General features: G+C 43.2%; 2 protein-coding genes across 7 annotated transcripts in view; both read left to right on the top strand.

The window, feature by feature from the left end:
* The window catches only part of DPY19L3 (dpy-19 like C-mannosyltransferase 3), a 75,231-nt gene extending 65,167 nt beyond the window's left edge, over positions 1–10,064 (top strand). For all 3 annotated transcript variants that reach the window (XM_050771986.1, XM_050771987.1, XM_050771985.1), the window contains 3 exons: positions 4,255–4,387; positions 7,053–7,211; positions 8,809–10,064. In XM_050771986.1, the coding sequence (XP_050627943.1) occupies positions 4,255–4,387; positions 7,053–7,211; positions 8,809–8,970 (454 nt within the window). In that variant the 3' untranslated portion in view covers positions 8,971–10,064. The remainder of the gene's footprint in view (positions 1–4,254; positions 4,388–7,052; positions 7,212–8,808) is intronic.
* PDCD5 (programmed cell death 5) overlaps positions 1–21,810 on the top strand; it is a 1,006,786-nt gene that overhangs the window by 889,230 nt on the left and 95,746 nt on the right. The window lies entirely within an intron of this gene.

Raw genomic sequence — 21,810 nt, 5'->3', positions numbered from 1 at the left:
GTTTCTCATTTTGTTCCACTTTGCTGTAGCTTTTCCTTTGGCATTTGCCTTACGGGTAGAGTGAAGTATTGGAAGTAGCAGTGCTATTTCCCAGGTTTACCACGGAGCTGGCATATCAGACAAGGCCACATGGCACAGAGGAAAGAAGCATCATCCCTACTGTCCTCAGAAGTCAGTCATTTTCAAATAAGTGTTATTTTTTGTTTTATTTTATTCTATTTTATTTTTTAGGCTGAATCTCTGTCACCCAGGCTGTAGTGCAGTGGCGTGATCTCGGCTCACTGCAACCTTCACCTTGCAGGTTCAAGCGATTCTCCTGCCTCAGCCTCCCATGCAGCTGGGACTACAGGCAGGCGCCACCACACTTGGCTAATTTGTGTATTTTGGGTAGAGATGGGGTTTCACCATGTTGGCTAGGCTGGTCTCGAACTCCTGACCTCAAGCAGTCTACCCATCTCAGCCTCCCAAAGTGTTAGGATTACAGGCGTGAGCTGCTACACCCAGCCAGAAGTATTATTTTTAATTCATCTTATAGGCATGAGGATATGTGTATTTTACTGCTTTAAAATAAAGCCACTTCCTCAGTGAAAGAGTATGTTAACAATCCAGAGGATTGTGGCACTAACACATTAAACAGAGATACTTCTTTTAAACTTTCTGACTTTTGCTAATAAGGCCAGACATTAAGAAAGTCACAACTTAATGAGCTTTATTCCACTTTTTATCTCATTTCCCCTGAGCAGCCATGTGTCACTCGCTTTGCTGGTGATGGCCCTGCTGTTGCCTTGGGGCTGCACCTGCCAGGGGCCAGGGGTGGGAGCCACTCAAGAGCTCTTAGAGCCTGCCCAGGAGAGAGCATCTTCAGTGACTGCTGTTTCATTTCCAGCTTAGCTGAAGGCCTGCAGTAAGCATTAGTAAATATGTGATAGACTAGGCTCACTACAGCACTGGGTTATTTTGAAGTGTCTGTCTGTAATGGGACCTGTTAAGTAAGCTTTTTTCTTTTTATGAGATGGAGTTTCGCTCTGTTGCTCAGGCTGGAGTGCAGTGGCATGATCTTGGTTCACTGCAACTTCTGCCTCCCAGGTTCAAGTGATTCTCCCTCCTCAGGCTCCTGAGTAGCTGGCATTACAGGCGCCCACCACCACGCCTGGCTAAGTTTTGTATTTTTAGTAGAGACAGATTTCACCATATTGGCCAGGCTGGTCTCAGACTACTGACCTCAAGTGATCTCCCCATCTTGGCCTCCGAAAGTGCTGGGATTACAGATATGAGCCACCACACCTGGCCTAAGTAAGCTTCTTGAAGGCAGTTTGTCATACCGTGTTTGCCAGCCCAGCACATAGTAGACCCTCGGCAATATTGTTTGAATAAAGAACGAACTTTATAACTCCCTAGAGGGCAGTTTAGGACTTTGGGCATTTAAGCCTTTGTGAACTCTAATTCATCCAAGGGCTATGATTATAGTCCAGGAGGCAGGCTGAAACCTTGTTCGTTAGCTGTGGCTGGATAACAAGGCCTGTCATCTTATCTCTGCTGTAATTATAAAATGCATGCTACACATAGCTTTGTGCATCTTCTTGGTGCTGAAGCTACACAGAGATTCCTATTATACATTCAAAACGGTGATGGTGAGACAGTCTTGTGATTGGAATGGATGTTGTAAGCTCAGCTGCCGGGTTTGTCTTTTGTGTAGAAGGCCAGCTTGGCACTGTTCAGGCAGTAAGACTACAAACCAGGATCACTCACCCCTGATAGCTCTCGCCTCCACCTCCTGCTCTGCCAGGCGTGGAAACCAGACTCATGTTCTTTCTGCATCTTAAATCTGTCTAGTTCAGAGGACCAAAGACAGCCACTTTTTGGCACGGATGTGTCAAGTTATCGTATCATTGATTGCTGTGGAATGGCTCGTGCCAGTTGAGAGTATTCAAAGGAAAGAAGCCTGGCTTGGAAAAATGGTGGCACTTTTAAAAATTAGTATTTGTTCGTACTTGTTTCCTTTAGCATTACACTCTAGGTGAGGGTAGCACAGTACACAAGGCCCAGAGTGTTTAGTAAGTGTCAGTTGAATTAAACTGAATTTCAGTAAAACCTTTCACTAAGGAATTCTGTGCACCTTCATTGCATTTTCATTGAAACCCTCTTATTCCTCTGACCACGTGGGACAAAATGTGAGACAGTCCCTGTAATTTGTTGGTACGGAGGACAGAGCTAACATCTATTTGTTCTTGTTTTCCTGGGTCTGTCAGAATGACAAGCTCTCAAGTGCAGCCAAGCTCACATGAAACTTTTTTCCTGCTGGAATCCGCATTCTAGACTCTGGCATGGGAGAGGGGATGCATATTATGTGTCATTATGTATGCTCATTGTCATTCCAGCCACTTTTTTTCCTCACTTAAGAACGCTTATTGGAATGCGAGTGAATGAGAGTGTCATTGTTAGAAAGAAAATCTTGAATTTTTCAAAAGTAAACTATTTGTAAATGTCACAACTTGAATTGTAGGATGTCTTGCTTGTAGACATCCAAGGCCTCTGTTGGATGGCGTTCACGCTGGAGTCTTAGCACTGAGTTGGAATAAATAAAACATCCTGGTGGGATGTATGAATGTGATGAGGCTTCTCTTAGAAACCGCAGCACCAGAGCTAGTTGCGTGCCCTGCTCCAAAACCATGGAGAACAGCCTGCCGTGGCTTTTTCTGCAAAGGATGTTGAATTTTAATGATTTTAAATAAACTCCTCACAACCGTCTTCCTCATTTTAGTTCAGTCCAGTAGGCACAGACTCCTCTCAACACAAGAAGGATAAACGCATCCCGCAGTGTCCTCAGTGGGCCTCTGTGGGAAATTCTGCACTCAGGAGAATCCCTGGAAGAGAGCTCTTAGGGCCTCCTGAGAAATTAACTCCTTGACCGCTTGCAAGCGACCCTCAGATTTCAGGAAAAAAAAAAAAAAAAAAGGAAAGGAATTAAATCAGCTACTATGATTCCTTTTTTCCAGGGAGGAAAAAGGAAAAATGCTTTCCCGGTATTCTGGGAGTCTTTTCTTGGTCCTTAGTCCCTGCCCTTCACACCCATGGGAGGCGGAGAATCATAGTGTGGTGGGAGCTAGAAAGCGAGTTTGTGCCGTAATACTAGGGTGCCCTGTGTTCCTTAAACTGCATATAGTTTCTCATAATCAGGACTAAAGAAAAGTTATGTGTAAAATATTTGCGTTTTCACATCGGAAGTATTGTGTATCCCCCATATTGAGTAAGAAGATATTGGCTATTTCAGAATCTTGTTTCCATGGGTTTTTTTTGTTTGTTTGTTCGTTTGTTTGTTTTGAGATGGAGTCTCGCTCTGTCGCCCAGGCTGGAGTGCAGTGGCTGGATCTCAGCTCACTGCAAGCTCCACCTCCCGAGTTTATGCCATTCTCCTGCCTCAGCCTCTCAAGTAGCTGGGACTACAGGCGCCTGCCACCACGCCCAGCTAGTTTTTTGTATTTTTTTTAGTAGAAACGGGTTTCACCGGCTTAGCCAGGATGGTCTCGATCTCCTGACCTCGTGATCCACCCGTCTCGACCTCCCAAAGTGCTGGGATTACAGGCTTGAGCCACCGCGCCCGGCCCCATGTTTTTTGTTATTGCTGCTAATTCTGTTTTTATTTTTGGTAGTATCTGTGATTTTTTTCCTTATTGCTTTTTTAAGCAAAAACCCTTGGAATTGACATTATCACCTGCAGTTTCTGGCTTGATTTGTTATATGTTGCTTTAGGTAGCCCTTTTGTTAGGTTCGATACACAAGCAGTGGCAGTCTTTTAGGTTATTTTTGTTAGACTCTGCCCCTCTGGAACAACAGCAAGAGAGGATTGTGGGTCTTGGCCTAGAAGTCTGAACTCAAAAGCTACACTGCCTGCCTTCTAAGACAATTCCTTATGAAAGTAAACCTAGCAAAACAGTAAGAGGCTTCCCCACTGCTATTCTGGTGAACAGTCAAAAACAGATACAAAACGTTGTTGTAAAAAATATGGGTCTGGTGCAAAAGTAATTGAGGTTTCTACCATTGAAAGTAATGGCAAAAACCGCAATTACTTTTGCACTCACTGGTTTGAGTGGAAGTCAAAACCCAAGCAAACTCCCGTTTTTGTTTTTGTTTTTCCCTGATTCGTAACTCTTTGTAACATAGCTGGATTCTTTTGAAAGAGTTTGATATTGTCTTCTTTGTTGTCTTTAAGGACCTCTTAACAGTGGGGTTAATTCAGACTCTAAAATCTTTCAGCTCTAACACTCCAAGAAAGGCTGTGTTTGCGGGAAGCATGCAGTTGCTGGCCGGAGTCAAGCTGTGCACGGGAAGGACCCTAACCAACCACCCGCACTACGAAGACAGCAGCCTGAGAGAGCGGACCAGAGCGGTGAGGGTTCCCTGTGCCTCCCCTCACTTCTTGTGGCCAGCCATGGGCTGCATGTCCCTATGTGTGGTAAAGATGGGGCTGAATGCTGCACCCTCCAGCATTAGGTTAGGAGGGTGTGTTAGTCTGTTTTCACGCTACTGATAAAGGCATACCCAACACTGGGCAATTTACAGAAGAAAGAGAGGTTTAATGGACTTACAGTTCCACATGGCTGGGGAGGCCTCACAATCACGGCAGAAGGCAAGGAAGAGCAAGTCATGTCATACATGGATGGCAGCAGGCAAAGAGAGAGCTTGTGTAGGGAAACTCCCCCTTATAAAACCATCAGATCTCGTGAGATTTATTCACTACCACGAGAACAGCACGGGAAAGGCCTGCCCCCATGATTCAGTTACCTCCCACCGGGTCCCTCCCACAACATGTGGGAATTCAAGATGTGATTTGGGTGGGGACACAGCCAAACCATATCAGAGGGGAAATCAGAGCATAAGTGCACAGGGCTCACATCTCCCAGTTCGGGACCTCTACCTGCCCACATCCACTAAGGACGTGCTGTTAGGCCACAGGTCCTCCCCAGGGAAGAACCGAGAAGACACACGCCTTGAGATGTGCAGAAAAGAGCATTTGGGAGCAAAGCTTTTGGATTAGGGAGGGGAAGGAAAAGGAGTTGAGGCATACTGGTCACATTTCTTACGGACCATTCTGAAGTCTGGGGTTTTTGTTTTTTAATAGATAATAATAGTCTCATAGTTCAAAATTCAGAACATACAAAAGGAAATATAGTGAAAAGTGCCTCTCCCATTATTGCAGTTCTTAGTTCCCCTCCTAGGAGGCAGATAATGTTAGCAGTTTCTTGTGTCTCCTTCCACAGGTATTTCGTGCATATACAAATATGGTGGGGGAGGGTGGTGCTCCTTTCTCCATTTTAACAAAAGAAGTGGCATTCTACATTCTGCTTCTTCGGCACTTAATGTGTTTTGGAAATCATTCTATATTCAGTATATTAACAGCTTCCTTGTTATTTTTAAAGCTGCTTAATATTTTATATGGCTATGGCATATTTTATTTAGCCATTTCTGCTGTTTCCCTGTCTTTTGTGATTATATGAACAATGCTGCAGATAAATTTGTCTGCACATCACTCTTTCCAGACACAGTGTCTGTCTGTACAGCAGATTCTTGGATGTGGAAGTGGTGGGTCAGGGTTGTTGGCATCTGTAATGTAGATCGAAAGATTTATCAAGTCCTCTCTATACAGGTCATATTTGTTTACATTCAAGTCAGCAGTGCAGGAGGTGCCTGTGTCCCTTCATCCCCACCCATCAGGTTTCAAACTCATAAATGTTTCCTAATGTCACTTTTTCATGTTGGCATTTGGAAAGTTGTTGAAAAAGGCTTGTTTTGAGGTGCTATTTGACTAGCCTGAAAGCAGATGATTTTTACTAAATCTCCTGTTTTGTGTAAGAATCATTTGAATTTAGACTCCTGCTAAAATAGGAATTTTTTGATGGGCTCAAGTGTTCCGGATAGTTCCAAATTAACTAGGAGGATGCAGGAAAGGGGCTCCCTGGTTTTCCAGACACCAAGTTCATCCGGGGTGGCCTCTACTGCTTGAACTGGAGACTGCAGAAAAGACAGGTCAAGTGCCAAGAGCGTCCTTCTGGGCATCTCCTTTCCTGTCTCGGTGCTAGGGTTAGGCCCCACACGCTGAAATCCTGAAGGCCCTACGGCTCTTCATCATGACCCTGGAATCCTTGGAATGCCTTCAGTCCGAGACCTTGTGCTGGATTGTAGGACAACACAGTTGTTGCAGTAATAGCATCCTACCTCCCTACCATTTCACCCATCCGTGTGGACACATCAAGTTAGACCTTTAAGCCCAAATCAGAAATCTAGCATCGAAATCAGGGTGCAAAAAAGGAGGCAGTGCCTCTCTTCATGAACCCCCACATTCAACACCTCACAAAGTCTGTTTCCATTCCAGCCCCAGAATCTAGGACGCTCAGTTTGCATCCATCCACTAAGGGTGTGTGGCACTGGTATGAACGTGAAGGGGGCCTCCTGTGGCATTGCCCATGGTGTGCTGCAAGTGGCTCTCACCCCCAGGATGGACGAGAGGGAGAGGAGCAGGGGGGTCTCTCAGTTAGCCGAGATGCGGTGTAGCAAGTAAAGCAGCCTGTGCTGCCCCAGCCTAGGAGCAGGGACCTTACAGGGGTCCTTCTCCCCACCTACCCGTATCAGAAGCTGGGGCTCTGCCTTACTGGGACGTGTGTCCCCCAGACTGTCCCATCGCTCTTAATGGGCCATTTTAGTCCAGGGGTCCCCTTTTTAAAAGTAGAGACTATATCTTATTTACTCAGCCCTGTCATTTACCTTGGAACAGCGCCTACTAATGAATATAGTCCTAACTTGAAGTAATACATTCTGAATCCAGATATGTTCTTCCTGGCTCACTCTCTTCCCAAGGCCGAGCACTCACAGTGGTTTGGGAACTTCCATGCACACGCTCCAGGCCTGCAGATGAGCGCGTGCAGCATGGCCTCGGCTGGAGAGAGCACCTTGGGTGTTAGGTCTTAGACTCAGCCCTGTGAAAGGCTACATCACGTAGTGAACTCCCTGGCAATTGAGTAGCATTTGCCACATTGCATTTTTATCTCTTCTTGAAGGTTTATCAGATATATGCCAAGAGGGCACCAGAGGAAGTGCATGCCCTCCTAAGGTCCTTTGGCACCGACTACGTAATCCTGGAAGACAGCATCTGCTACGAGCGGAGGCACCACCGGGGCTGCCGACTCCGGGACCTGCTGGACATTGCCAACGGCCACGTGAGCCTACTGCCTCTCCCTGTGTGGGGTTCCCCTGCCCCTCCTGCTCTCTCCCACTGAGTGTCCTGTGTCCACTGGTGCATTTCCACAGGCCGGCTTTCAGAGGCTAAGTTGCACTCCAGGGCAGGACTCTGATTTGAATCATAAGAATGTGCATCTTTTTATCTTTTATGTCCAGGTGAATTACGCTACAAATCAAGTATTCACTTTTTCTCTTGCTTCCTGCAGAACGCCTCTCTTGGCACTTTAGTGACTGCCACTGGGGCTGGGCAAGGAAGAGGTGAGAGGGGAGCCCTGGGTCCCCTGTGTCACACCAAACAGAGCAGCTCTGCCTTCAGCTCATTTGTATGATAGGGCTCTGCATAAAATGTATCTGTTAAGGATTTTGCTGCTATAAACAAAACCTCAGCCTTTAAACCCACTGCTCCAACGCTTCGTATTGGCTAGCCATTGCATGGCAGGGGTGGTGGGGCCCTCCTGCCCTCCGGTCTAGGTGGTGGATTCCCCCTGCCCCTCCTGCTGTCTCCCACTGAGTGTCCTGTGTCCTCTGGTGCGTTTCCACAGGCCGGCTTTCAGAGGCTAAGTTGCACTCCAGGGCAGAAAAGCAGTCAGCCGCTTATCCCCTCTCCCTTCTGAGGAAAGTGTTCTTGGAGCTATGCCAGGTCTCAGTAGAGCAAACATTTTTACCCTTTAGAGGTGTGAGGTGTGCTGTAATTAATGGTATGAAAGCCAATGGATATTTGTAAACAAGTTGTACAAAGTGACAAACCTAGCCTAAATTTGAAAAAAAAAAAAATTCTTAACTGTACAAAATTTGAAATTCAGATTTTTGCCCGAGGAGAATCATAGTTCATAATTGTCTTGAGTTCAGAGGTGGTGCAGACCAAAGACATCCATTTAAGTTTTGATTTGAGTGTGACTTTTTCAGGTTGTTTGTTTATTTTTGGAGACAGGGTCTCACTCTGTCACTCAGACTGGAGTGCAGTGGCACGATCTTGGCTTACTGCAGCCTCAACCTTCCAGGCTCAAGGGATCCTCCTACTTCAGCCTCCCATGTAGCTGGAACCACAGGCATACATCACCATACCCAGCTAATTTTGTTTATCTTTTGTAAAGATGGGATGGGGTCTGGCTGTGTTGCCCAGATGGGTCTCAGACTCCTGATCCAAGCGATCCTCCTGCCTCAGCCTCCCAAAGTGCTGGGATTTCAGGCATGAGCCACCGCACCTGGCCAAAGTGTGACTTTTTCTGATGAATTAGAGAGCTTTCTCTGATCACAGTAGTTCTCTGTATTTCATTTCTGTGAGAGAGACAGTATAGTATGTTCCTAAGAGCAAGCAGACCTGAGTTCTAGTTCTGGCTTTCCCATTAATGGGATCATCGTGTGGCGCTGCACTCTCCTTCTCAGCCGTGGTCTGCACTTCTGAAGGGGGAAAAGGATGGGCCAGATTATCTCCAAGTGCCCATGGACATTGAAATAATATAATTTAATTTCACTCACATACCATTCTTAAACCCAATACCCATTCCTGCTCCTACTATCTTTCGTAAGTAGGATTTTCCCCCAAAATTGTATTTGGGTTCGTTTTGGTTTTAGATGATGGATGGCCCAGGAGAGAATGATCCTGATTTGAAACCTGCAGACCACCCTCGCTTCTGTGAAGAGATCAAAAGAAACCTGCCTCCCTACGTGGCCCACTTCACCAGAGTGTTCCAGAACAAAACCTTCCACGTTTACAAGCTGTCCAGAAACAAGTAGCACAGATTTCTGCCCAGTGTCTATTTTTGATACAGTGAAACTGCATCATGATGAAACTCGGTAGACGTTTCCTATGTAAGTAGGTAGCCCAAACCTTCAAGCTGTGATATGAGTAAGTTCTACAGTTGTTTACACAAACATTGCCATCTTTGAAAGCATCTTCTACAAGCAGAAGTCTTTTTTGTTGTGTGTCTATCTTTCTCATTAATGTTCTTTAGCCTAAATGTTGACAACTTTCTAAAAGTGACCTAAAATTATGTTGTTGGAGAGAATGATGTGTGTTCCATGGATACCTGGATAGGCACATACCATGTTGGAAGATGAGCACCTGCTCAGGATTTGAAATACTTTTAATTTTCAGGTGGCTTAAAACAGCTATGATTGAATCAACTAGAAATGATGATCGGCTTATTTAATATGATTTCACTGGTGAAGACTAATTGGTAGCTTTCTAAAAAGCTCTTTAGTGTCCTGTTTTATCTTAAAATGTTATAATATTTTCCAATTGTCATGCTTTTAACATTAACAAAAAAAATCATGTTAGGGCTTTGTATCAAACATTTTGTTATACTCTGTCTGAAATGTAATGTGGAGTACTTCAGCACTATGTGTCATGTATTTGTGTGTGTGTGTGCGTGTGCACGCATGTGTTTGAATGCTGGGCACAGAAAAGTGTTACAAGTTCCATATTGTAAATCCTTAAAGGGGCAGAACTGTATGTAGCCAAGTAGAATTTATTACATTTTAGTGTTATTATTTTAAAACTTACTGATACTCTAACCTCTCCTGCAAGTAATAGTTTTGCTTTATTTCTTACTCATTTCAATTTATTGGGTTTGCAAAATTTTGTAAACTTTTTGTGTTTTTAGCCTTTGTATTTTTTACAGCCTAGAATCTTGCAAAGTCTGAATATTTTTTAAATGTTCTATCTTAACTAGTTCACTAATACAGTATTTTTAGCAGACAGCATTTTCAGACAGCATTTTCATACCAAGTTTGACTTGTGGTCTCCAATCTTACTGAGAGGGCCCTGGTAGTGTAATTCTTTTCCTTACTAAAAGGTAACCAAGTGCCTCTAAGTCATGCTTATTTGTTTTTTTTGTTTTTTTTTTTGAGACGGAGTCTCGCTCTGTCGCCCAGGCTGGAGTGCAGTGGCGCGATCTCGGCTCACTGCAAGCTCCGCCTCCCGGGTTCACGCCATTCTCCTGCCTCAGCCTCCCGAGTAGCTGGGACTACAGGCGCCCACAACCGTGCCCGGCTAATTTTTTGTATTTTTAGTAGAGACGGGGTTTCACCGTGGTCTCGATCTCCTGACCTTGTGATCCGCCCGCCTCGGCCTCCCAAAGTGCTGGGATTACAGGCGTGAGCCACCGCGCCCGGCCAGTCATGCTTATTTGTAAACAACAAAGAAGAATATATGTACTTGCTCAAAATTTTTTTGATAATTGCTTATATAATTAATTTCTAATGAAGAGGATATGTAAAAGTTGCTAGTAAGAACATATTATGCATTTAATTAAATCAAGATGGCTAATGGAATTAACTTTCTCCCCTGTTCTTGCCAGGTGGAAATGATTTAAGCATTTCTGCTTGCTGTTGTGTTGAAGTAAATTACCATAGACATCAAGATGGCTACATCACATTTTCAAATGATTTTATATTCAATTACTACTTATTAAGCAGCATTCAAAAAGTCTTTTACACTGTCATGTTGGACACAAGCAGACTCAGCTTTTATCAAAACTTGTTTAAATAAAAAATTGACAGTAGCTGGGTTATTAAATTATGCAACTGAAACTCCTGAATTATACCTTTTTTGTATCCCTTAATACGATTGGAGACCACTGCAGTTTAGGATAATACAGTAATAAAACGTTTTAATCAGTACTGAAACTTAATAATTAAGCCAATAATGATGCATGCCTGTTGTAGCTGATAGCATGGGTCAGTACATCCTTCAGCGAGTGCCTTACTCTAATTGAAACCAAGCACACGTAAGGTACAATATGTTAGACTCTGTGGTTTTGTTTTCAAAATCCTCTGTTACGGCTATATTTAAATTTGTTTTAAGTATTCCTGTATGTATTCATCTAAGCATTTGGGCATTTGGAGTCTTAATATTACAAGAAACATGCACTTAAATTTGTATGCTTATCACCGCAATGATGGCAAACAGTGATTTTTTTTCTTTTTCATAGTTTAGGTGTCATTGTTGCCAGCACCTTTAGTGCTCAGTCTTCAGTGAAAAATATAAAGTGCCAAAAAAATCTTGCAAGACAGAATCCATACTTAACACTCTTTCCAAGACACTGTGACCACGTACAGTAGAAGTTTTTATTTCCTGATGACCAAATCTATCAACGAATCATGTTATTAATAAATATTTTTAGCACTCGTCAGTATTCTCCAATGTGACCTTCTCACTGGAGTACACAGAAGGAAAGCAAAGAAGAGCATCTGACTTCTGGCTCTGGCTTACAGCCTCTCCACCAGGCCGAACGAAGCAAGAGACCCACGGCGGCAGCTCCCTGCCACTCAGACCTGGGTGGTGATAGCCTCAAAGAATGGCTCTGTTTTCTGTTGATAGAAAACCCACTTGATTTTGCTTCTGAGTTAGCAATCAGAAGACCCTCTAAGTACAATAGAAGTGCTCTTAACGGACTCTGCCTATGTGACTCCCAGGCCCCGGAGTCTCCATCTCTCTCGTAAGCCACCTGCCCCAGCACAGCTGGAGGCTGCTCTCTAGTGTTCTCAGTGCTCCGGCTCCCTCCCTTGAGTTGTGCGCCCGTCCCAAACTACTACATGCAAGCTCTGCTTCCTCTTGTAAGTACACAACTCAGTTAAGTATTTACGTACACGTAGAAAATACGGGTGTGAAAAGAAAGAGCTTTCTGCAAAAATTAAGTTGAATGCTTTGGTAAGAAGTGATAAAGGCTAGTTGCCAATAAAAGTCGCTTTTAAATTAGGTGTGGCTGGGAAAATTATAAGATATTGGGGAAAATATACAAATCAAGAAAATTTCTGAGATTAGATTGCTTCATAGATTTATTTAAGTACTCATCCCACCTTTTAAAACTCTAAACTGAGAAGAAGGGACCCAAATCATGTTATCGGTGTGATTTATGTGAGAAGTAGAACTATAGTCATTGGACCCTTAGGCAAAGGAAAAACTCATGTCTTTATATCAGAAGATCAGCAAACGAATGTACAGTTACACAGTTGAGGTTATGATTCCCTACTTTAACCTACTTACTTTATTAAATGACCAACTACTGATACTGATCACAGTAGTTATTAGAGATTCTAATTCAGTTGGAAGGTTCTAATCACTTTATTACAGGCATTTGAAAAATAGGGATTCATTTCAAGTATATTAGCCAGGAGCATAGTTAGATGTTACCCAGGCCGTTTGTCATCGTGTTAATGGTGATTTTCCTGACCCTTGTGAGATCAGCGTGACAGGAGTGTGTGTGTTTGTGTTGGTGTGGGTGTGTGTTTTTGGTTGGATGCTGCCAGGTGGCAAAGGCATATATAAATACATCATCCGATCTGCATCTTTATTCCACGATTAAAAGTAAAAATGTCTATTCTGATTCTATATTAATTTTGTCTAAGATGTAAAAATTTTAGTTCCTCTTTGGCCAAAACCTACCTAAATTAATGTACAGATATTTGGTTTTTAAAATTTAACTCAAATCTCAAAATCAATGAAGTGTTATCAGATCCTGTATCTTGGTTAATATGCTCCCAAATACTTTAAACATGGCAGCCTTTTGGCCTAAGAGAGTGTTTGTCTGTTCGTAGAAAAAAGCTTTTGAGATGAGAGAATGTCTTACTTTCTTGTGGCAATTGGTTTTCTGTTTTTAACACCCTTTGGGTAAAATCTTACAAAGAGCTTTTATAATTTGTTTTACTGAATTGTATGGAGATTGTATACTAAGTAAAGCTCTTTTAAATTGCATGAGTGTCTTGCATTTCTTTGAAGGTCAAAGCCTAAGGAACCTGCTTGTTGAAGTGCATTAAATATTTGCTAAAGAGAGTAAATCACTAAAGATGGGTGTGTCAGGATCTTAATTGTAACTGTTATTGTTGAGGGTGTTTATTTTTTCACATGGATTTTGGTTTGACATCTTATTTGTTTCACTTGAATTCCAAGGTTATAGTTTAGATTTATAAAGAGAAGACTACTATCAGCAGAATTTATCCTTGAAGGGCTAAATGCTATTTATTTTGACCTCAAGAACAGTTTCTACTTAATTAAATTCTGAGTCTTTAGTAGTTCAGGAAGATGGGTGGTAGTGCACCTGCTTGGTTAGAGTATATAGATAACAAATGTGTTGGACTGTTACGTTCAAAGCGGAAGTTGAAATTTCAAGCAAAAATGGTCAGAAAGACAAAATGGAAAAAAACCGGCAGTGAGATCTCAAATATTCTGTACTGACAGGTGGTGCCTAGCAAAATAAGAATAATAGTATAGATAAGCAAGAGATGTGGGATATGAATGAACTGAACATGGAATGGGCTGACATGGACACCAGGCACTTGACAGATGAAATGCTTTTTTTTTTTCTGCCCCTCCTTTCAGATAAGGTGTCTGAAACTCATTTCATAAACCTTTTCATTATTATTTAGAAGTTTGCTTTGTAAGATTGTTTTTCAACATGCACATAATAGACCTATAGTATAATGTGAAGTCAATTTCATGGGTTACAACCAACATTTAAAAGGAATGGAGGGAGGGAGGGAAGGAGGAGGACAGCCCAATGTTAAATGTAAGTGCTGTTTTGTGGAAGATCTGTTCCAGTTATACATGTAGGTATTCATGTTTGGGGGGTACAGTATAAAATATATTTCTTCTGAGTTACAGTCAGGCTGAAAGCCAGGCCTTTATTAGCTGGGGGATTCTGGGAGGATGGCAGCTTGAACTTGTCTGTGCCCTTGCCCTCTGTGCTAGCAGAACGGTCTGAATGAACATTGGTGATATTAAAGAACTAGCATAATGATACAGAATGGCTGGGCTCCCAGCTAAACCCCACCCTTAAGCCTGGAACCCTGACCCTAAGTGAAAACAGCTGACCCTGTTTTTCTGCCCAAATGTTGCCTTTTGCGGCTGCCACACCCCTATCCTGTGCCCGTAAAAATACTTCAAGTGGCAGAGCAACTCAAGCAGCTGAACAACAGGGATACAAGCCGCCAACTGGCGGGAATACAAGCAGCTGAGCAGCAGAGACTATGGATAGACCCAGCTAACTTCAGACGTGGCTTCAGGGAAAGATCACCTTCCCACACCATCCGCTTTCCAACTCCCATCCCACTGAGAGCCATTTCCATCACCCAATAAAATCATCCACATATTAATACCCTTCAGTCCATTCGTGTGACCTGATTCTTCCTGGATGCCGGACAAGAACCCAGGTGCCAAGAGGGCGGGGGCTTGGATGCTGCTGTGGGGCCCATGCACAGCCTGCCTTCTGCCAGAGAGGAGCAACTGGCCAGTTCCAGCCTTCCTTCCCTCCAGTTCCTGCACTCACTTGCTCGCATACTCCCTCTCGGGAGGAGTGGCCAGCAGCAGGCTGAGTGAAACAGCCACTCCAGTTCTCACTCACGAAGAGGTTCCCTTGCTCAAGGGAACAGTCCCATCTCAATAATTCTTATATGTGATATGGACATTTTCTTAAGTTTCTTTAAAGTCATTATATTTTAAAATATGTACTGAAATATTTACAGGCAAGTGTATGTCTAGGATTTGTGTCAGAATTTTGTGGGGCATCTAGATGAAACAAATTAACAATGAAAACATATGGTTTAAGCTAGTTTGGAATTTTTTTATAATGAAAAGAGAGAAATTAAACCCAACGAAACAGACCAGGAAACTAGGAAGATAAAATTTATGAGATAGCTGAAATCAATCAATGCAACAAATAGTAAAAAGGATAAATAAATTCAAAATTCAGTTCTTTTAAAATGAAGCAGATAAACACTGGGCCAACCTGATTAAGACAAAACAACAAAAATATAAAACAGTAGAAATGTAAAAAATGTAATTCCAGAGTCAGGAATAATAATTATATGAGGATAACATGTACAATTCTGTAACAAAAATAAATAACCTATAGGAAATGGGTGACTTTCTAACAAAATAGAAAATGTCAATGTGGCCTGAAAAAAGAAGTTAAAAACTTGAATAGACCCATGAAAGTTCTGGCATGGGGTTCAAAGGTCACAAAGGACATTTGGACAAGAAGGGTACACAGCCAGATTCTTTCTCACTTTTAAAGAGGGGATGACTCCCAAGTTCACTTAGTCTCAGCCATAGAATAGGGAGAGCCCCAAGTTTTAGGAAAGCTAGTCCAACTGTCACACCAAAATAACACAGAGAATGTATCCGTTTTCTATTACTACATAACAAATTACCACAAATTTTGCAGCTTGAAACAACACACGTCTATTATCTCAAGGTTTTGTGGATCAGGAGCCAAAGCACAGGTTAGCTGGGTCCTCTCCTGTCTCACAAGGCTGCAATCAAGGTATCAGCCAGGCTGCTTTCTCATCTGGAGTTAGGAGACCTCTTCCAAGTTCACGCAAGCTGGTGGCAAAATTACACTCCTTATGCCTGGGACTGAGGCCATTAACTCGTAGAGGCCACCCCTCTCTAGGTGATTCACAGCATGACTGTTAGCCTCTTCAAGGCCATCAGAAATCATCTCTCCTGTTCCTCTTTCAAGAGTTTTTTGGCCGGGCACGGTGGCTCACGCCTGTAATCCCAGCACTTTGGGAGGCCAAGGCAGGCGGATCATGAGGTCAGGAGATTGAGACCATCCTGGCTAACACAGTGAAACCCCGTGTATACTAAAAATACAAAAAATTAGCTGGGGGTGGTGATAGGCGCCTGTAGTCCCAGCTACTCAGGAGGCTGACTCAGGAGAATGGTGTGAACTCGGGAGGTGGAGCTTGCAGTGAGCCAAGATTGCGCCACTGCACTCCAGCCTGGGCATTGCAGTGAGCTGAGATCGCGCCACTGCACTCCAGCTTGGGCGACAGAGCAAGACTGTCTCAAAAATAAAAAGGGGGGGTTTCACCTGGTTTAAGTCAGACCCACTCGATATAATCTCCATTTTTGTTAGCTCAAAATCAGCTTATTTGTGACCTGAATTACATCTGCAGAATCCTTTTGCTTTTGCCATATAGCCTTGCCTAATTACATAAGTAGGAGTGGCGTTTATATTCATAGGCTCATCCACACTCAAGGGGAGGGGCTCTGCAGGGCATGTTCCTCAGGCAGTGGGAATCTTGGGGGCCATCTTAGAATTCTTCCTACCACAGTTTAAAAGGACAGGATCTGGGCCAGGCATGGTGGCTCACACCTGTAATCCCAGTGCTTTGGGAGGCCAGGGCAGAATGATCACTTGAGGTCAGGAGTTCAAGATTAGCCTGGGCAACATAACAAGACCCCATCTCTACAAAATACATGTTTTGTAAATTAGCCATGAGTGATGGCACACACCTGTAGTCCCAGTTACTCAGGAGTCTGAGGTGGGAGGATCCCTTGATCCTAGGCATTTGAGGCAGTGGTGAGCTATGATTGCATCACTGCACTCCAGCTTGGCAACAGAGCAAAACCCTGTCTCTTAAAAAAAAATTTAAAAGAATAGGGCCTGGTGATAATGGTTAACATACGGCTTTTGTAAACTTTGACAGAAAGGAGGCACACAAGGTGAATCCCAGGGTCACCTAGGCTTTCTCCCTTAGAGGCTTTTCCAAACTGTGGCACAGGAAAATGGAGCCCAAGCAGAGTATGGCAGGCTTCCTGGAGGAAGCAGATTTGAGTTGATAGCTGCTAAGGTGGCTGGGATTTGGCAGGGGGTTGGAGGGGCAGAGCACCAGAGAGGAGGGAATTACAATAATGAAAACCTAAGAATTTCCCATTGGGTCCTCGGTCAGTTCCTAGCCTGCAGAGGCTTAGCAGGGAACATTCTGGTCAGTGGCAGAACTGAACAGAAATTTCAGAGGTTACACAATCCTGAGGAGACTTTGGAATTTGGGTGCAGCTGGGACTGAGAGACCATGGTGAATCTCCCAGGCATTCAGCTGAGACTCTAGAGAGGCTATACCTTATTCTGGGAGTAGAGGCTGTTATTCAAATTACCTGCCAGAAACAAATGTAAATCTGCTATGAAGGATGATAACCTTATTCATGGCTTCAAATTATCTTTATACTTTTTATATACACAGTGTAGCACTCAATAAAAAATAATCAGGAATAATTTTTAAAAACTGAGACCAGGTGTGGTGGCTCACACCTGCCATCCCAGCATTTTGGGGGGGGTCAAGAAGGGAGGATCACTTGAGCCCAGAAATTTGACACCTGGACAACAAAGCAAAATTCTGTGTCTACAAAATATACAAAAACTTAGGTGTGGTAGCATATGCCTGTAATCCCAGCTACTCAGGAGGCTGAGGTGTGAGAATCACCTGAGCCTGGGATATCGAGGCTGCAGTGAGCCGTGATCATGTCACTCTGTACTCCAGCCTGGTGACAGAGTCCTGTCTCAAAAAAAAAAAAAAAAAAACATGACTGAAACAATTGAAGTAGAAACAGAGCCACAGGCAAATCAAATATTGCAGCCTGAAGCATAGACTTTAAAATAACTATGCTTATCATATTTAAGACTTTAAATGACAAGATGGAGAATTTAGGTGAGTAACTGAAAACTTTATAAAAGCAAAATGGAAATACTAGAACTGAAAAAGTGCAATGAATTAAGTGTTCACTGTTGGGTTAGACACAGCTGAAGAGAGAATTGATCAACTGGACAATAGGTTAGAAGAAAATATCCAGGCCGGGCATGGTGGCTCAAGCCTGTAATCCCAGCCCTTTGGGAGGCCGAGATGGGCGGATCACGAGGTCAGCAGATCGAGACCATCCTGGCTAACACGGTGAAACCCCGTTTCTACTAAAAAATACAAAAAACTAACCGGGCAAGGTGGCAGGCGCCTGTAGTCCCAGCTACTTGGGAGGCTGAGGCAGGAGAATGGCGTAAACCCGGGAGGCGGAGCTTGCAGTGAGTTGAGATCCAGCCACTGCACTCCAGCCCGGGCAACAGAGCGAGACTCTGTCTCAAAAAAAAAAAAAAAAGAAAAGAAAATATCCAGACTAAAACATTGTGGGTTGGGGAGAACGTGAAAAACAAAGGAAAGGCTGTGTGTGGTGACTCACACCTATAATCCCAGCACTTTGAGAGGCCAAAGCAGGATAGGTTGGGCCTCAGGAGTTTGAGACCAGCCTGGGCAACATAGTGAGACCCGTTTTGTTTTGTTTTGTTTTGTTTTGTTTTGTTTTGTGATGGAGTCTCACTCTGTTGCCAGGCTGGAGTGCAGTGGCAAGATCTGGGCTCACTGCAACCTCCGCCTCCCAGGTTCAAGTGATTCTCCTGCCTCAGCCTCCCAAGTAGCTGAGACTACCGCCGCCCACCATGCCCAGCTAATTTTTGTAGTTTTAGTAGAGACGGGGTTTCACCATATTGGCCAAGATGGTCTCGATCTCTGGACCTCGTGATCCGCCAGACTTGGCCTCCCAAAGTGCTGGAATTACAGGCGTGAGCCACCATGTGCAGCCCCTATTTTTATTTAAAAAGAAAAAGGAGAGCATGGAATGTATTTTGGTACATTTATGCCATTCTGTAAGTGGTACTGGAGTCCCACAAGAAGAGGAAAGAGAATGAACCTGTATCACTTTGAGCATGCTACTCATATTCTTAGCTTCATGTCTTCTTTTGTAAATGGAGGTGTAATCATAATCTACCTATTGGGTTGTGGGGTGGATTAAATGAGATAACATTTCAAGTAGTAGGCCCAATATCTAGCACATGGTAAGTACATTAGATGAAAGCTGCAGGATTATTATTACAGTCATCTTCAAAATTAGAATATGAAAGAGAAAAGCCTGAAGAACAAAGTTACAGGTGAGTCTGACAGATACTGAAGAGCCCTTAGTAATTTTATGTTAACTATTCTTGCTGTAGAAAATATCTTTAAAAGCAAAAAAAAAAAAAAAACTTCAGGGACTGAGGAGGAGATAAAGAGAACAGTTTTACAGAGAAATCAATTTCTTAGTAAGTCCCGAGGTGTGTCTTTGCAACACAAGGAAATGGATTTGTGTTTGTGTCTGTGTATGGGTGCGGAAGAGAGACAGAAAAATAGAGCCATGGACAAAGACGAAGAGACACTGATTGAATGTTCTTAGAGGAGACATTATCGTTGCTGAAGATAAATGCCAAAGCCCTGCCAAGGTGCACATATTCATAAAGAAGTAGAAGGGGCTGATTGTGCATGAATCTGCTTAAGAAAGGGAAAGGAGTGAAGGAACATGATTTCAGGACTAGCCGGGTAATTAGAACCGCAGTGAGCTAATTAAGGCTCATAAATTTAATGAAACTATTAGCATTTTCTCTTGCAAGAAAAGGTGTATGTTTTTTCTCAGGAAATGACACCTGTGAACAATTATCTCTCATTTCTACTGAGATTATTTACATAAGTTTTGCTCATTTGGCACTCACTGCTGTTAATTATTATTATTATTTTTTTACAACACTTGATCTCACTGGATTCACTCTGTAGCTAAGAAGGTGCTTTGGGGGTTACTGATAATTAATAGTTCAGCTCAAATAGACAAAACCATTGTTAGGGGACCTGCTGTACTGTGACTGTGGTATTTTTGTGGGCAGCCTTTTTGTTTAATAGAAAATGTTTCAGAATCTTTGAATATCTGTAAGAGCCTGGTAGATTATGAAAATTATGAACACAGTTTTTCCTAGGCCATCATGTAGCTCAATGGTTTCTTCAGTGAGAACTTACTGAGTACCTACTCTATGCCAGAGGAAGAGGTGAGAAAAGGGCATGAGGATAGGTTTATGATATAAACATTAATTCAAAAGATCCTATTATTGCACTAAATTGAAATGGTTATGATGACCTCTTAAGGGAAAACCAAGGGTGTATCATTTACGAAATTTAAAATTGCAAGTGTAAACCAAAAGTATCTGAGACAAGTCTTAATTTAGAAAGTTTATTTTGCCAAGGTTAAGGACACATCATGACACACAGTCTCAGAAGGTCCTGATGACATGTACCCAAGGTGGTCGGGGTGCAGCTTAGGTTTATACACTTTATGGAGACATGAGATACCAATCAATACATGTAAAATGTACCCTGGTTGAGTCCAGAAAGGTGGGAAACTCAAAGTGGGGGGCTCCCAGGTCATAGGTAGATTTAAAGATTTTTCTGGGGCCGGGCACGGTGGCTCAAGCCTGTAATCCCAGCACTTTGGGAGGCCGAGACGGGTGGATCACGAGGTCAGGAGATCGAGACCATCCTGGATAACACGGTGAAACCCCGTCTCTACTAAGAAATACAAAAAACTAGCTGGGCGAGGTGGCGGGCGCCTGTAGTCCCAGCTACTCGGGAGGCTGAGGCCGGAGAATGGCGTGAACCCGGGAGGCGGAGCTTGCAGTGAGCTGAGATCCGGCCACTGCACTCCAGCCTGGGCTACAGAGCGAGACTCCGTCTCAAAAAAAAAAAAAAAAAGATTTTTCTGATTGGCGGTTGGTTGAAAGAGTTATTGTTAATAGAAAGGAATGTCCGAGTTACGGTAAGGGACTCTGAAGTCCCAGGTTTTATTATGCAGATGAAGCCTCTAGGTAGCAGGCTTCAGAGACAGTAGATTGTAAATGTTTCTTATCAGACTTAAAGAGTCTGTTCTATCCATAATTCCCAAAGTAAGGAGGGTATAATGAAGCATGTCCAGTTCCCCCTTCCCATCATGGCCTGAACTAGTTTTTCAGGTTAACTTCAGAATGCCCTTGGCTGAAAGGAGGGGTCCATTCAGGTGGTTGGGGGGCCTTAGAATTTTATGTTTGATTTACACAAGTTTCAGAAAACCTAACCCAGGTTGTCTTACATAAAGGGAATGTTTTAGCACATTTAACTTTTTTAGGCCTTTAGGTAAGGCTTAATCTGATATCCTAGTAATTAGATTTATTCAGTTAATATTTGTTGATACCTAAAAGGCCTTGGGAATACATTAGTGTCTAAGACATTCCATATTCTCATAGAGCTTACATTTTAGTAGAGGATACCGACAACAGATAAGAAAAATTACAGAAAACTCCAAATGTTTTAAGAGAAATGAAAGTGCTGTGGTAGAGATGAGTGGGTGGCTCCTTGGGTTTGGGCGCTCAGAAAGCCTTCTTGGAGGAGATATTTAGGCCAAGGTTTCAATGACTACACCCAGAAGAATCACTCTATACTAAGATTGGAGGGAAGAAGCCTCCAGGCCGCTAAGCCAGTATCACAAAGCCCTGGGCAGAAAGGAGCTTGGTGCGCCTGTCAGATGCAGCACATGGGAGATGAGAGAGTAGAAGGATGCAGAAGGCAGACCACACATGCCACCATAAGGAAGTTGAATTTGTTCCCAGATGTGATTGAAAAATAGTGGAAGATTTTGAGCAGGGTAGTGACATTATCTCATTTGTGTTTCAAACAGCATCTCTGTGATACTGTATTTTTCTATTGCTGCCATATCAAGTGATCAAAAACGTACAGGCTTAAAACATCACAAACATGTGGTCTCCAGTTTTGTAATCAGAAGTCCAGGTAGAGCAGGGCATGACTGTTTCCTCTACATAGAGTCCAGGAAGATGAAACCTAGGCTCCCTTCTGGAAGCTCCAAGGATGAGTCCGTTTCCAGGCTCATTCAGTTGAAGAACCAGGGTTCTCATTTCTTGGCTGGCTCTCAGCTAGGGACCACCCTTCGCTCCTCAAGGCCTCTCTTTGGTTCTTGCT

This window comes from Macaca thibetana, chromosome 19 (assembly GCF_024542745.1).
Source record: "Macaca thibetana thibetana isolate TM-01 chromosome 19, ASM2454274v1, whole genome shotgun sequence".
Taxonomy (NCBI): Eukaryota; Metazoa; Chordata; class Mammalia; order Primates; family Cercopithecidae; genus Macaca; species Macaca thibetana.
The sequence above is the reverse complement of the archived record's forward strand: the minus strand, read 5'-3'. Positions and strand labels throughout refer to the sequence as shown.